At 40.4% G+C, this 16,871-nt stretch overlaps 2 protein-coding genes across 8 annotated transcripts in view; one reads left to right on the top strand and one right to left on the bottom strand.

The window, feature by feature from the left end:
- The window catches only part of LOC105562036 (spidroin-2-like), a 9,937-nt gene extending 6,415 nt beyond the window's left edge, over positions 1-3,522 (bottom strand). Inside the window, exons 1-4 of one of the 4 annotated variants that reach the window (XM_012012535.1) lie at positions 3,370-3,522; positions 1,307-2,254; positions 194-1,102; positions 5-58 (exon numbers count right to left, since the gene is read on the bottom strand). In XM_012012535.1, coding sequence (XP_011867925.1) covers positions 5-58; positions 194-1,102; positions 1,307-2,254; positions 3,370-3,439 — 1,981 coding nt within the window. In that variant the 5' untranslated portion in view covers positions 3,440-3,522. Of the gene's footprint in view, positions 1-4; positions 1,103-1,306; positions 2,255-3,369 lie in introns of all 4 variants that reach the window. The other 3 variants (XM_012012533.1, XM_012012532.1, XM_012012534.1) reach the window with 3 other exon arrangements.
- A 3,764-nt stretch (positions 3,523-7,286) lies between these two features.
- LOC105562033 (serrate RNA effector molecule homolog) lies at positions 7,287-16,666 on the top strand. 4 transcript variants are annotated; one of them, XM_012012523.1, is made up of 17 exons: positions 7,288-7,435; positions 7,977-8,122; positions 8,559-8,731; positions 8,807-8,888; positions 9,299-9,493; positions 11,220-11,286; positions 11,380-11,627; positions 11,715-11,902; positions 11,970-12,095; positions 12,189-12,430; positions 12,572-12,712; positions 12,788-13,030; positions 13,117-13,284; positions 13,397-13,659; positions 13,763-14,038; positions 14,181-14,330; positions 14,560-15,264. In XM_012012523.1, the coding sequence occupies exons 2-17, from the start codon at positions 8,004-8,006 to the stop codon at positions 14,633-14,635; spliced, it is 2,757 nt and encodes a 918-aa protein (XP_011867913.1). In that variant the 5' UTR covers positions 7,288-7,435; positions 7,977-8,003; the 3' UTR covers positions 14,636-15,264. The 4 variants fall into 4 exon arrangements, with proteins under 4 accessions (XP_011867910.1, XP_011867913.1, XP_011867911.1 ...); XM_012012520.1 differs by having other exon boundaries at positions 7,287-7,435; positions 8,559-8,888; positions 11,973-12,095; XM_012012521.1 differs by having other exon boundaries at positions 8,559-8,888; positions 14,214-14,330.
- Positions 16,667-16,871: the final 205 nt, after the last annotated feature.

The following is a 16,871-nucleotide window of genomic DNA, read 5'->3' as shown; positions in this document are numbered from 1 at the left end:
TTTCTTGGTGGTCCCGATCCAGGGGCACTTCCCGGTGTTCCCGATCCAGGATAATTTCCTGGTGATCCCGATCCAGGAGCACTTCCTGGTGTTCCCGATCCAGGATAATTTCCTGGTGATCCCGATCCAGGATAATTTCTTGGTGGTCCCGATCCAGGGGCACTTCCCGGTGTTCCCGATCCAGGATAATTTCCTGGTGATCCCGATCCAGGGGCACTTTCACCTTGAAATGGCCTGCCGGGCACAGTTCCTGGAGAATATCCACCAGGCGTAATTCCAGTTCCGTCTTGAGGCCTTCCACCAGACCAAGGTCCGATGTTGCTGCCTGGCTGTCCTTTAGACCAGGTATCACTTTCAATGTTAGGCTGTGTACCATGAGGAACAGTTCCATAAGCAGGTCTGGTACTTCCAACAGAACCGGGGTTATAACTTGTACCTCTGTGTACTGGTGTTGTACCATAAAACGAGGTTGTTCCAGCTACACTGGGAGTGCTGTATCCTGTAGGAGATGTTGCAAACGCGCCTGCACTAGCGCTTGCAGTTGCACTGCTACTGGCAAAATTAAAACCAGGTTGTCTCGGCCCCGTTCTGTCGTATGGAGCGGATAACGTAGGACTCGGCACGTTAACATGATTAAATGGTGTTTTAGTTGTTCCAAATCCAGTATTCAACGTTGGATATCCAACAGGAGAGGTAGTTCTCGTATCTTGCCAAGGGCTACTTCCAGTCTGACCAGCACCTGACCAGGGAGTAGTAGTGTCACTATAAGTTGGCTTGGTGCCACCTGGATGATCGTAAACGCCACTTGGCGATCCCGGTGATTTTCTCGGAACATATGGATTTTCTTGGGGAACAGATGAACCGATTCCTCCATATGGCCCTTTAGTAGTTCCAAAAGTACTTGGTGTCGGTCGTGTAGCATAAGAATCAGTGCTGGGGCGTGCTTGATCTATTCCACTGTTCGGCCCCCTAACCGTCTGAGTGTTTGCTGGTTTGTACGGATTAAATGGATGATCTTTTCTCCCTAAGTTAAATGGTCCTCCATAAGAGCTTCCAATACCAGATGTTGCGCTGGCACCAGCATAAGCGCCAGCATATGCGTCTGTACAAATATAAGCATTACACATTTATTTATGTTAATATCGTAAAAAAATTTGAAACTGTGGGACATTCCACGGCTTTTCATGTTGAATTAATTGGATAAAAGCTAAGTTGTATTCCGCATATCTACGTTATCGTTGTTTAATAATATTATTTGTATCAATATTAAAACAATCAGTAAGAATACTGAATTGTAAGCACGCACTTTGTGTTCCAGGTTGTCCGTAAGGGTTGTTCTGATTTCCCTGTGGATTTCCGTAACCGCTTGGAGAAGGTAAACCGCTTCCTGCGTGTGGTGCCGCGGACGAAGGACCACCGGGGAATTGATTTCCCCATCCTTGTCCGGGTTTCGACGTCGCGCCGTAGTTCGGGAAGGGTGCACCAGGTCCCTGCGAAGAGGGAAATCTGCCGTCGTGTCCACCGCCCAAGGCAGGCTTCGGCGAAGAGCCGGGACCAGCCGGTGTTGTCCCTCTGTTCCAGTCTGGCCAAGAGCTCGGTGTTGTTCCAAAAGCGCCCGCGGTTACCGCGCCACCATATCCGGGCTGCGGCGCACCTGAATAGGGTGTACTCCAGCCGGGTCCGGGTCTCGGCGTGGTTCCGTAGCCACTGACTGGCCTCGAGTATCCTGGGCCCGTCGGATAACTGACGCCGCCAGGACCACCGCCAGGACCACCGCCTCCTTTCACCCCGTCGTCAACGTTGACGCCCGTCGGTCCCGTCTTGTGCACCCCCGATGGATGCGATCCTGGTTTGTGTCCTCTACCAGGACCGTGATGGTGCGTTTTATCGGGCCTGTATTGACCGTCGTCGCATTCATCCCCATCGTTTTCGTCCCCCTCTTCCTCCGGCTCATCACGTTCCCAGTAATCGTCGTTCTCCCATTTGCATTTAGAGCAGCCATCGGTGTTCTTATTATAGCCGGGACCTCCGCCTTTTATTCCATGATCATGGCTGGCGCCGTGTCCCGAAGGCGTGCCGTAAGATTTTACACCACGATTAGCATTGCTGTCGCGAGGAAAACCAGTGCCGTCGTAGCTACGAATTCCCTTGTGGCCATCGTGATCGCCAGGAATATCTTCTGCGTCTCGAAGCGCATCGGTGCTGCTTAATGCAAACGCACCGGCTCCATCGCGCGCGCCGGCTGATACATTACCTAAAAAAAATAAATACATAAGAACCACTTTTAGCGGTATTTAAATTATGATATACGTGCGACAGCCTTTCGTTTCTTCGTTTTTTTTTTTCTTGTATTCCAAGTTTTAACAAGTGGAAGTTACAACCGACGAGTTATATAAACTTTACTATAATACGCACGTCCATTAAAGCTGTCGAAACATTTTCGTGTAAAATAACCGAGGGTTATTGTAGCGATCCGAGTATGAAATGTCGAAATTTGTACAGCGCAATAGGAAAGTAAATACTACTTTATTTTCACAGAGACAGAAACTGGATACTGGATCATCGAATGCTTCCCGTTTGTCCGCAATAAATTCGGTCCCGACACTCCGCGCACGGAGGTTGTAAATTTTCAATGATTCGTAACAGAAAATATTTCATGATACATGTGAAAAAGATTGTACTCCTCTGCGGATAGGCCAACAACCATATATGTGATGATATGACGCGACGGCACCAACGAGATGGCCTCCAATATTATTTATAAAGATGATTTCATTGCGTTGTACACAAAGGAAGAATTAATATACATACTAAAGGCGCCGCTAGTGCCGTCATTGTCTTTTCCACGTGCACTTGAAGTTTCAAATAATGCTAGTTTATAAATATAATTTCAATAAATTACAATGAATTAACGTTATTAAATCTGGTACGAAAAATATAGCTTTGTAAATAATTGTAACATTGTAAATATCTGTAAGTGATATCACATAGAGTCTTGAATTATTAATTATATTTTTGTAACTATTGGTATATTTATAATTATCGATTTTTTAAATAATCGACTTTGAAGATGGATTAACAATATTCTGTCAAACGTTCAATTGTAGAATGTTTTCATTCCTTTATACTTATACAGTTTGCATCTAGCTCATTCGATACAAAAGAAAAGACAGGCAACACCGACAAAAAGACTTATTAGCATTCAATAATTGAGACGAGAACTTAAAAGACTTTTAATTGTTTGCTATTTTTCATTGCAATTAAATGCACGCGCAGTCGTACTTTGACTTCTTTACAAATATAACTCGCCTGGTTGAGTGGCAGATATCTATACGAAACTGAAATAGATTTTACGGCGTGAGGGACTACCTGAGCCGGCGAGAAACACGCACGCGAAAAGCACCACCACCAGGCAACACTCGAAGCCGCGGGTCCACATCTCGGCGATCTCGGCGGAGGCCGGCTCGCGAATGTTGCTCTACTGGTTGCTGCGTTTACACTGCGGCGCCGATTGCCGATTCATTGCCAAGAGTGTCCTGACCGAAAGCTCGTATATATATAAGGATACCCCAACGCGGTGAAAGGGACGCCACCGCGAGCGATCCGCGAAGGTATCCTCGGCGGCGCAGCCAGAGACATTCGTGCATTGTCGGGCAATGAGTAATTATTGTTTCTACTGTTTACCTACTGCTTATCAGACGAACGAGCTAATAGAAACGGCAGGTGCGGTGTAACAGAAACGGCAGGGACGGGTTTAAGACGGTCCACCGCAGCCGGAGATGACTGCGTCATCGTTCTTTAGGAGTTTCCCCGGGAGAGACTTCAATGCTCGTCACGTCTACGCATCCTGTATGGCATGCCGCGAGCGAATGCTGCGAATCCGTGTTTTGTCATCTCGCACAAGAGGCTCTTCAAGTCTTACTCGCTTATCGCATTCTCTATCAATATAAATCTAGTTTTATACATACAATAGGATAGGAGTCTCTCCGTTGAATAGCCATTTGTTATTTAATATGAAATTATTTAATGTAAAATCAATTTAACATAATATATGTTGCTCTACACTTATATTTATATTTCAATTTTAAAGATTAAAATCTCATAGTTTTCATCATTAAATGCCTTTGTACTTATTAATAAATTCCCCTTAAAGAAACGACTACTCATGATTTATTGTTTTTCACTATCTGAAGCGTAACTTATCAAGTATCGGGCATAATCTTTACATAATGATAAATTACAAATTGCTTTGCGTGTACGTTGCAGACGTATTAAAATTATCAAATTATTACTTCGAAAGATGCTATTATTGACAATTGCAGTGTCGTGTATGTTTATGCATAAATTGCAGTTGCAATTCTCGTGCAAATAATTCACAGTAAAAAATACACGCGTATACGAATCCTCGAAATTCCACCGGCGAATTTCAACAACTTCTTTCAAATAACGACCATTAAATTCGTCTTTTCCTAACGCGAATCTTTCGCGCCAACGTTCGTTTGTCTTTCGGTCATTTCTATTCTCGGAGGAATCCAGTAACTATTTTATGTCTTATTATCCCGTTCCATTAATGCCGCGCATATATTTTTCTATTTGTCGATACAACTCCCACGATTAGATCGTATCACGGATTATGGGGAATGCGTTTCGACAACTGGAGGACTGGTTTTTCAGTGAATCATTTACATCGGGATTCTTCTCGCATTGTCCCTGCCGGAAATAATTCTACAAAATTCTACAAACAAATTAAATATAACTGCCACAATTTAAGAAATTCTACGCAAATTTAAAAAGTTGTTATAAAACTCAACATGAAAATGCTAGAATTCAAACACTTTTGTTAACTTTTGTAATATTCTACAAGTAAGCGGGTGTTTTAATTCTTTAAAATTTTGTTGTTTCTCAAATTTGTTAAACTAATAAAGTTTTGTACCAATTTTTACAAAATTGTACATTTTTATGAAATATTACTTGCAATAATTTCTTGATTTGAGAACATTGTAACTTGTGGTACTATTTCGTAGATATTTTTACAAAAAAAATTAATGTTTCAACGAAGATATCAAAATTTCTACAAATGTCTATTTTAAGTCAACTTTTTGTAGTTGTGTGCGCGCGCGTGTAAACATCATCGATACCCAGTGAGAAATGATTCGTTGAAACGACGTCAAATTTGACAGTGTCGATGTCATTCGACATCAATTTGAAGGTGTTGATGTCGATACCTAAGGGTCTATCCAGACAAACTTACGTAGCGCATAAACGTGCCCATGTGGAACAAATTAATCACAAAAAGTTGAAATGATGAACTTTACGTCATAAAATAATCGACATAAAGATTTACTTTGCAATGACTGATTTATGACATGCTGTTTTATGATATTCGGGATGTGTATAATAATATTATTACAGATTACATGATCAGTCAGATATTATGTTTATCGTATATTACTTCAGTTTATTTTTAATGAATAATATTTCACTAACTTTGCTTTGTAAAACATGATCATTTTTACATTTTGATGTCTCAATGATGTCACAAATAGATGCTCTCGGTGGGCTATTTTGACGTCACCGTGATGCATAAAAAAATGATCAAAAATTATGTCATCTTGATGTTTTCATGACTATGTTCTACTTGGGTGTGCACGAGGAATCTGATTGGATCATAAATGCGCGCACATAACGAAATCGACCAATCAATTTCTTTAGGCGTATGCGCTTACGCACCTGTGCAAGTTTGTCTGGGCAGACCCTAAATGTCGCAGAACTAAGCGATCGGTATGCGCCGACGTAAGAGAACAAAGGCGAAATTACGATTCGTTGTATAATAATAATAATAATGACATTATCCGCGATCGTGTGTGCGTGCGTATTTTTAGAAATGTGCACGTGCTACAACGTCTCTCCCGTGTCTCCTCCGCGTGCAGATATCCTGGATGGTAAAGAACGATCGTAATTGGGGGGGAAAAACACGGGGTATAAAAATTATACGTGGCCACAAATCCCACCGCCGCGATGCAGAAGCACGCCGAGATGTTATCGAGGAGCGAAGATTTCAATTTCCTTATTATTACCGCGTGTTACATCCGCGTTAACAGATTAATCGTACGATCAACGAAATTCACGCAATACCGGATGCGGGGTAATATCTCAGAGGATACTTGATGCACGTAATAATTTATCTGTCAAATTAAGAGGCTCGCCATGTCGTTCTCGTAAGAAAGGTCTAATCGTCACGTCGCAACATCGCAACGTTCTTTTTTTAAGTTCCACTTTACGAATAGTTTTAACAAAATCGCGCGAGCCAAAATAGAAAAATATAAACGTTAATTTAATCCACAAATTATGTACGAAAGAAAATTTTCCAAAGAATTGACAATCTACTCTGCAAAAATCAATCAGTGAATTATCCACTGAAAACAGTGAAAGGTCACCGATTTGCAGTTATAAGTATACAGCGGGGAGCACACACTTTTGCATAAGTGAATAAGCATATATGCATAACGAATTCGATTGGTCCATTTCCTTGTGCATTTGCTTTATAGACCGATCAAGTTCGTTATGCATATGCTTATGCGCTTATGCAAAAGTGTGTGCTCTCCGCTTACCACTGCGATTTTCAGTTTATCGGCGGTGTCAGAAGATGCGCGGCAAGATAGTTCCAAAGGTAAAATAATGGGCGTAAAGGCGCGCGAAACGAGCGTTATCAAGTGAAACGCCGGCGTGGCCGCTCTCAGCCTAGTGAAAATAAAAATTGGAGCGTAAATCGAACGTAAGGGGAGAGTGATACAAGTGCAAACGAAATGTGTAGGAAGCGTAATTTGGAACAACGAAGCGTAAAAGAAACTTCCCCAAGGAGAACAAAAAGTTAGAATGATGTCGTATTGACCAAATTTATGTCAAATTTTGGTAAATTTCATGCCATATTGACCAAAATTTTACATAAATTTGGTCAATATGACATCAAATTGACATCATCCTGACTTTTTGCTCTCCTTGGGTTCGAACGATTCTTTTACGCTTCGCTGTTCCAAATTGCGCTTCCTACACATTTCGTTTACGCTTCTGTCACTCTCCCCTTACGTTCGACTTACGCTCCAAATTCTATTTTCGCCAGGGCAGGTTTCTCCCTGACGGTAGTCCCGCGCAGTCACGCGCGGCCCCGCCGTGCCCCTCGCGCCAATTTCAAGATTCGAATTTCCCGCGCTCGCGCGCAACGGCGTCGATGCGTCGAATTCGAGCCGCACGAGGGCGGAATCGATAGCGCATCACTAGCGCCAACGTTCACGTAGACGGAGGTTGGCGCTGGGCGACGCAGGGCAACGCAGGGTGTCGGCAGAGTGTTCCCGGTTCACCTTAGTAGGTTTTACTCCAGTTTACTCACGCCGCTTTACCGGAGAGATCCCGTTCGCTTTTTATCGCGGAGTGACACGTAAGTAATGCACGATCGATCGCGCGGTCGACTATTGCTCCGCGCTCCCGTACTGCGCGCGACGGCTGTTTTTTTTTTTTTTTCCCCGGGGCGTGAAAACGGCGGAACACGTTTCGGAACACGACGATGGCTGTTTCCAGCGCGTCCTTCCGAACGGCGGATCCTTCGACCGCAACGTCCTGGGCTAACGTTACGTTTGTCGCGCGACAAATTTCTCCAAGCGTGTCGATTGCCCGCAGAATAGATCACTTCTGGAGATAACTTTTCTATTCTACAACCAACAGCTCAGTACGCTTAACAAGTGTGTACGACAGATGTAATTACAGACTTCGTACGATGATATCGAGAAATTGGACGCTCGCTCTCGCGGAGGAGCTCCGGTCGTCGCCGATTCTCTTGTCGCGACACTTTGCGGGGCGAACAAACCGCTCGTACCACCGCCTCACCTTAATTCTAACCTGGCGCCCAGTCCCAGTCACTGGAGCACGTTCAAGTATCCTGCGTATATTCTAATTGAACGCCTCCTCGCGTGTTTTTCCAGGTACAAAGCTTTAGCGTCTCGCAAAAGATGGCAGACTCTGACGACGAGTATGACAGAAAGAGACGCGATAAGTTCAGAGGCGAGAGGACAGAGTCGTATTCACGAGAGCGGAGGGACGATCGCAGGCGTGACGACTGGGTCGATAGGTACGTGTACACGTATACGCCTTCAATACACCTTGGGCTCAATTCTTCAATTCACTCGACGGAGAAACGGAAACGCGAATTCTGGCTCTTAAGGCCAATGTCCACGATGCTAGAACTTGGACCAAGTTCTAGCATCGTGGACATTGGCCTTTACAGAAAGCTTACAGGTCTCGTAACTTTTCTGTAACAGCAAGATTTATCGTGCCAACGAATTCAAGAATCGAGCCCCTGATCTTGCCGGAGTCTAGCAAGCGTTTTACAAGTGACAAAAGTTCTCGCTCTCCGTGATATGCAGCTGCTAAAGATCTGCTGTCTCTTGTATCGTCGCGCGAAAAAGAAACGACGAGAAGAATTATAGGCTGATAGCTGCGTGCATAGTTTATTTCCTCTCGCTGCGCCTTTGCCGTCCTGGTTACACTGACAGTGATTCTTCTAGGGAGTGGTCCAGCCGGCCCAGGCAACGTCCAGATTATCGGGAGTACCGAGGCGGCGGCGGCGGCGGCGGACGCGACCGTTACAGTCCTGCGAGATCCCAAGACATGGCGCCACCTCTAAAGCGAATGCGATTCGAGTGGGACGACAGGCCGAGATATGGACATGATTATTACGGTGGAAGCGGCAGCGGTGGCGGCGGCGGCGGCGCCGGTGGCGGCGGCGGCGGTGGCGGCGGTGGCGGCGGCGGAGGTGGAAATTCTTGGAGCCCGGACAACTACACCTCGCCTCACCATAGCAACCATCACTATGGGAATCATAACAATAGCAGCAGGTTCGCTTGTTTTTGTAACATGTCGCGAGTCTCCCTTCTCTTTTCTGCGTTTCGCTAGACTCTCTAATATGATGAGGCGGGCAGGATTTATGAGGATTCCGCCAAGACGGAGTCGTTTGACTCCGCAGTTGTTAGCTAAGTTAAGGTACTGCTTACATTCATAAGATGCAAAAGTCTCGGGATGCAGAAAACTACGCGGTTACGTTTTTTTTTTGTTTGTTACTGTTTAAAGAGAAAGAAATATACCCCGTTTAACAGCAAAGATATGAAAGTAATGTACATTAAAACTTGTCAATTGATGGCAAACGGCTACATATGGTCTTGTGGCGTGTATCAGAGATCGAGCCTTGTATAATATTTACATTGTGATTGTCTTGGAGAAATACACGGTGTATTTATGTTGCTTTCAGTCGAGAAGTTGCTGGAAATTTCAGTAATTCGAACGTTGAAACCCAGCCACCCATGATGACGTTCAAGGCGTTCCTTGGCACCCAAGAAGACAGTATCACCGACGAAGAGGCGATTAAACGCTACAACGAGTACAAATTGGAATTCAGGAGGCAGCAGCTGAATGAGTTCTTTGTCGCCCATAAAGACGAAGAATGGTATATTAATTACTGTATTCTTCATTTGCGCACATGCACATTTCTGGGGTTGCATCGTTATATTATTCAGGATTGAACAAATTTTGCCGCGGTGCTTTTATTAAATAACGAAAATAGAAGGAATTTTTACAGTGGCTAAACTAAAGTGCTATTCTTAAGTGAACGAACAAACGTCTTTAAAATCATTAAAACTGAATAAACAACGGACACTATTGAGTAAACCACCGCCACTGTGGGAGATCGGTCGCGTCGACCTCTGTCCACGCATGTACACATTTGGCCACATGCCTGGCAGAGAGACGAAAGACTGTTCATGATCGCTGATAAATTGCAGATACGATATATTGTAGTCTAATTTCAAACAATATGACCAGCTCTGTCTATCCCTACAGCATTTCGCCGCCATCGCCTTATACCTTGGGTCATCTCGCTCGTTTATTTTCTCGTTCGATCTTTTATGAATTTCGCGTCTCGCGCATCGCTGAAGACACGAGGTGCCTGTTAGGTAGCTAAATAGATTGCGAGCTGGGCGCGCAAAGCCCAAACATTGCTCGCGTAGGCCGCGTTCTAAACCCGTTACTTAATTTTACATTCGAGCACATACTGTCTTTGTCGATAAGACTCTCTGTGTCGACGAGAAAACTGAATGCGAGTAGAAATATGACTACAGGTGAGGCTCCATTCTGACAATGTTGATACTACCACGTTCAACCGTTTGAGTGCCGAAGGTGATCGTAAGAATTCTGCGAAAAATACCGAGCGGCGCGTTCGCGCTTCTGTCTCGTATCGAAAAGTGCCGCGACAACGATAAATGAAAATAATATTCGCTCTACCTACAGTTTCAGATCCGTTTTTCATAAATTCGTAAAAACACTTGGGTCGTAGAGCACATTCCAGTTATGAGAATTGCGACAGAAGCTGAGCACATTGTCGCTCGCCGGTACTTCTTGACATGAAAAGCAAGCGGTGCGTTCGCGCTGCGTGGCACTCAAAAGGTTTAAGGTACCTATATTTCCGAGCGCTATGACATACGCATTTGAAAAATCGCAAAGCGACAACTCGCGGCTAATTAAAACTAGTTTCAAGAGATCTTGTGACGATCTGATTGACACAAAAGGCGACAGTTATAATTTTACAACTTACTTAATCGACTGATCTCTTTCGCATGTTGTATCTCAATTTTACATAATTTCCGATTTTTTTTCTGTTTATAAACGCTCATTCTAAAACAGAAAAACTGAAAATTGCGTGAAATCGAGATACCATCTTGCGAAAGAAATCAGTCGTAATGTTCTTCGCGTGTGTACTGTGTTCTGTACGCGCTCTATTACGTATAAATTGTAGATTTAACATAACATCTAAGTTACAGTAGGTACAGTACGGAATTTATGATTGATACATAATACTCAAAAAGTTTTATTTCGCGAATATATGCATGTGCATGCACAATATGAGAAAGTGAAACATTATACTCTTTCGATTGTTCTTCATCTTCCGTGTCGCGGATTGAAAAAATAACTTTGATATGTTTCACCTCATATCTGCGTGCATGTATCATGAAAGATGCGCTAATTTGATCCACGTTTTCATCCGCGTTGCCTCTTTTAAATTACAGAACTAGCTGCATCACTGATACGTATGTGTGTTTCTATTCTGGGACTTGTTTAATATCGTTTATTGTTTCGTGAGCGTCCATTTATCGTATTTTTTTTCTATTAATCGCCAGGTTTAAAATAAAGTATCATCCTGAGGAATCAGTGAAAAGGAAAGAAGAGCAAATATCAGCGCTTAAGGTAGATACAATTCTACAATGTATGTTCTCTAATTTAATCACTAACATATTTGTGGGTGGACTGACAGAAATTTCGATTGTGCTTCTACTTTAGAAACGTGTGGAAATATTTCTGGAGTTGCTGAAATCGGAAGATATAGACAAGGTGTCCGTCGATGCCGATCAGGCGGATCCGTTACTGCACCTTTTGGATGCGGTGGTTATTAAACTGGAAGGAGGAACGGAGGAAGATTTACAGATTTTAAATATCAAACCACTAAAGCCCTTAATGACCAAAGACGTTTTGAAGGAAAAAGAAGATCTCAAGAGAAAATCTTCTACAGAGAAGAAGTCTGAGAACAGGTATTGCGAGATACATACCCGATGTTTTGAAAGATATATGAAAAAGAATAATAATTTATTAATATTTTCCCGTCCACTTTATTTCAGCGAGGAAAATAAGGTGGACGACTCACGATGTGACGAGAAAGATTCGAAAAATGATCAGAATGCTAATGTGGAGGTCGAGAGCCCGACAAAAGATGAAAACGCAACTCAATCTGAACCTACCAAGGCCAAGGAAAACGAAGTCGTGGAAAATAAAGATGTAGAAAAAACTGCCGAGGATGACAAGCCTGGTACATATCTAAAATATTTTGTGTAAAGACTTTCCGTTCACGTACGTTACAAGCTGTTTTGTTACAGCAGAAAAATCGGAGAAATCAAGAAAACGTAAACGTACCGACAGCAACAGTAGCAGCAGTAGCAGCAGTAGCAGTAGTTCCTCTGGTAGCGACAGCAATAAAGCGGATGTACCGAAAGAGGAGACTCGTAAGTATAATTAAATTTGACTTTGTGAAAACATTGAATTGTGAGAATACTATATTTGTATTAATTTCTTGCAAATCGTAATTGTTATCACAGCTGCTAACGAAAAGACAGAGGCTAGTAACGAAGATACCGATGAAAAGGACGTTAAAGTGGAGAAGCAGGAAACGAAAACGGAAGTAGAAGCAAAAAGTAGCAAAAAACCTACGCTTGTACTAGACGCAGTGATCGATTTGGCTAGCGAAGATAGAGATAAGGAGCCTAGAGCCTTGCACAAAACTAGCAGCATCTTTCTTCGTAACTTGGCGCCGACGATTACTAAAGCAGAAGTTGAAGCTGTTAGTTGAAATCTTTTCTATAAATAGATCTTGTAAAAGCTTCTGTAAACACATGTAGCAATTTACATTTTGAGCCATTTTTCACATTTCACGATAATTCTTGACATTTATAACGTTTATATAATTACGCTTGTCGGATAGATGTGCAAGCGATTCCCAGGCTTCTTGCGTGTGGCTATAGCAGATCCGCAGCCGGAGAGACGATGGTTCCGTCGCGGCTGGGTTTCCTTCGAGAGGCAAGTGAACATTAAAGAAATCTGTTGGAGTTTGAACAACATTCGAGTAAGTTCACTACGTACGCATTTATTATTCAAGAAAGAGAAACGGGTGCTTTTAATTGCTATGTCTCTCACACAGCTACGTGACTGCGAGCTTGGAGCAATAGTAAACAGAGATTTATCACGACGTATTCGATCAGTGAATGGTCTAACATCTCACAAGCAAATAGTCAGACACGATATTAAACTTAGCGCCAAAATTGTTCACAATTTGGATAATAAAGTAGGGCTATGGAGGGAGGAGAAGAAGGATGAAAACGCAGCAAAGCAGGACGAGAACAAAGAAAACAAAACCAGTAAAAATAACGAGATTGAGCAAGCTGTAAGAAAAATTTTGCGTCTACATATATGCTGATAGAAGCAAAAACTTGACTTCACGATTATGTGAAACTTTGCGTGTCATTTCAGGCTTTCGGATTGTCATCTAAAAATCCAGTATTAAAGAACATAACAGACTACTTGATAGAAGAAGCTTCAGCCGAAGAAGAAGAATTACTAGGTATGTCAGGTGAACAAGAAGAAGGTCAATTAGGCGACGGAGATAGTTCAATTGAGAGAGATCCAGTTCTAATCAAGGTAAATTAAATTTGTATAAAATACAGACCGGACTTTAGAAAATACTTTGATAAGTTACATAATAAATTTTACTTTATATGTATCAATAAACACATTGCGTTCGTTCTCGCAGGTATTAGACAGATTAGTGCTGTATTTGCGGATTGTTCATTCCGTCGATTATTACAATCACTGTGAGTATCCAAACGAGGACGAGATGCCAAATAGATGTGGAATAATGCACGTGAGAGGGTGTCCACCCACCGCCAAGGTGTCAAGCGCAGAATTATCGGAATATTGTCGCAATTTTGAGAACAAAATGTCTGCTTTTCTACAACCGGTGGCTACTCTAACCGACGAAGACTTCGACAAACTAGGCGCAAAAAATGCTGAAGTGTATCCTTATATCTTCTATGTTCTTTTAATATTTAGATATAATAATATTTAGAGATATGAAATGTTTCCTAGATTAAACAATATTTCCTTAATATATAAACAGTGAAGTCGAGAAATTTGTTCAAGCTAACACCCAAGAATTATCGAAAGATAAATGGTTGTGCCCGCTTAGTGGGAAGAAATTCAAGGGGCCCGATTTTATCCGCAAGCACATCTTTAACAAGCACTCGGAGAAGGTTGCTGAAGTGAAAGCGGAAGCTGAGTACTTCAACAATTATTTAAAAGACCCAAAAAGACCTCAGCTTCCTGAACATCCAGGTAATAAGGCTCCATTGAGAGACGGATCACGCGACAATTTTTCACCATATGGTTGCAGCTCGTAAGTACAAAAGTTACGAGCGGTTATAAATACTTGCGATTATTATCATGATATGTACATTTTATAAGAAATGCCATTTTTAATTTACATTTTATGGAATTCTATCATTGATATCGAGATAACGTGACATAACGTCGTTAAGGTACTCAACGCAAACATCCGCAAATATTTCTAGATTCGGAAGTTACAGTGGTGGATTTGGCAATAACAGAAGCAATTATGGCTCCGGTTATGGTGGCGGATTTGGATTTAGTGCCCCACGTCCTAATCGTGGCGGATTCAATCGGGGGCGGTAAGACAATCCTCTGTTTCAGTGCTAATCAATAAGGCCTGCAGAGAGTAGTCTCTACATACTTTAGTACAATCGCATAGTTGAATTTATGAAAGGAATCTGCACAGTTGGTATTCAGTTTTCCTTGGCGTTAAATTATACTGGAATCATGACAAATTCAAGATATCGATTATGTATCATTAGCCCGTTCAAGTTAATGGACTGAACATGGTGATACAATGTTTTACAGAGCCGCTCCGGATACTACATCAAGACCTGTTATTAGTTATAATGACTTGGATCAGCCGGACATGGACATGTTTTAAGTTTTATCGAAATCTCTACGCGTACTTGATTGCGTTAAATAATCATAAAAAATGCTAATACCATTACAGATTCTCTATTTTAAGATTTATGCTAAATTATGTAACACACTATTGGTAAAAGAACGAAAACTAGTGCGATCTAGAAATAACACTACAAAATTCGTATAATTTTTTAAATGTTATTTATAATATAAATCAAATGCATTTATTGCGCATCGAGATCCGGTATTATACTTTGAAATAAACGGGAAAAGAAGTCTATACATGTGTATACCGAAAATTTTAAAAAAGCGTCCTATGAATATAAACCATTTGGGTTTTATTTTTTATAGCAGGAAGCGAATGTACCTGGTAGTTTCTTTGATTACAACAGGAAATAAAGCCTCAATTTGCAATATTTCTTTGCATTTTGCGCTTTAGATTCTCCTTTTGAAATATTAGCGTGCAATAAAAATCATCCTGCACGTACAGAAAAAACAATATTTTATTTTTCTTCATGAAACTAGTTTTAAAATCATAAATTATATATTAATATTTATATAATCCTATCTAAAACAAATTCAAGGATCTATTGATGCTGCAAATTTATAATATGAATAACAAATAAATCTATTTGTGTGTTACTCTAATGATTTGTCATTTTATTTTGTCCCATTTCCGTTTAAACCCTATGTCCGGTTGGTCGTATGTCATGGGAAATCATAAAGTCATGCTCAATGGCTACATTATATATTTTTCTTTCTTGTTTTATGCCATTTAATATATATATGCATATAATATATGGCATAAAACAAGAAAATACGATTTACATTTTTAATTATTTTTAATAACATATGCGATTTTTAAGCAAACTATTGAGCGAGTATGCAAAACATTTTATTTTTTGACACCTCTCGCACATAAATATGCTTACATCACATACGATAGAATTAAAAACAATTTTACGTATAATTTTAACAATTGTATTTTATTTATATATTATTATATTAGTTATTTTATTGTTTTGCGTATATGTATATATACGCAATGATATCGATATTCATAATTTTTTCTAACAAAGACTTAATATTACAGTGGCGAGTTTCGACCAGTCATACATTATCGAGACCTCGATGCACCACGGGAACCGGACGAATTTCTATAAGATGATCAAAAGATATATTAAGATGGATATGAAAATATATAGACGCCACTTGAAACAACAATGTTGTTTTCTGTAAGCATTAATCACAAGTGTGTACATTGCATAACTGTGTACATACATATATATATATATACACATATGTATCTCTCTACGATCATATTAATCAATTCTAAAATAAAATTAGTTATAGTAAGCATATATGGATATTCGATATTTTCTTGAAGAAAGGTTAACACAGAAGGAAAGACACATATTGTGTATAAATTACAATTAGTATACAAAAGAACAAGGCTATACCTAATTTGTGTACAAAAGAACAAAATTTGAGACATTGATCAAATTGTGTGAAAGTAAAAAAGTCCAAATCAAACTTGGATGAAACATATAAAACTAACATCAGATTATATACGACTTAATTCGTTATTCATGCAATGAATTTTTCAGAGTTTTTCACACATTCGTAACTCATTATTTATTCCTATACGACTGTCTCGAAAAAAAAATTAAGAAACATAAATTAGTTAATTCAAGCCTATATTCAATAAATGATTAACCATAGAATGGGGTAATGAGTTTATTCTACTGAACGATTAATTTCCGTTTATCTATTGTGAATTATAAGTTGCGCATAGTCTGACGCTATCTTAATAAGATGCATTATGTATTACTGAATTTCAATGTTTTCAAATCACGTAGATTTTAGATAACAAAATAAATATTATATTAAAACATTTATGTACGATAACAATATATTCCTAAAATCGATAGTTTTGCTTTCCTTTTGCGAACAGAAGCGTAAAATTGATTTATATAGTTTTAATATTTATAATGTATGTAAACTTGTCTTATACTTAATAGTAACACAATAAAAGAGTCACAATAATTCATTAACGTGTTCTCTTTTATTCGTAGTTTGCGTCTAAAAATATTTCATTTCGTAATCAAGAAATATATTCAAAAAATTTGTGCAAGTTAATAAAGTGTACCGTATACATTGCACAATCGTACATTGTCCATACATGTTTTAAACGTTTTGATTTTTTTATATAAACTAGAATGTTTCGAGACGCAAAGAGCACATTGTAGATCAGG

This window comes from Vollenhovia emeryi, unplaced genomic scaffold (genome assembly GCF_000949405.1).
Source record: "Vollenhovia emeryi isolate VEMERY1.0 unplaced genomic scaffold, V.emery_V1.0 DF939197.1, whole genome shotgun sequence".
Taxonomy (NCBI): domain Eukaryota; kingdom Metazoa; phylum Arthropoda; class Insecta; order Hymenoptera; family Formicidae; genus Vollenhovia; species Vollenhovia emeryi.
Note: the sequence above shows the minus strand (reverse complement) of the source record. Positions and strands in the feature narration are given on the sequence as shown.

Excerpts from the sequence above, each read along its gene's own strand:
- LOC105562033 (XM_012012520.1), top strand. The coding sequence starts at position 8,004 with ATGGCAGACTCTGACGACGAGTATGACAGAAAGAGACGCGATAAGTTC. Across the intron at positions 8,889-9,298 it reads AATCATAACAATAGCAGCAG|TCGAGAAGTTGCTGGAAATT; the intron begins GTTCGCTTGTTT and ends TGTTGCTTTCAG. Across the intron at positions 11,287-11,379 it reads AGCAAATATCAGCGCTTAAG|AAACGTGTGGAAATATTTCT; the intron begins GTAGATACAATT and ends CTTCTACTTTAG.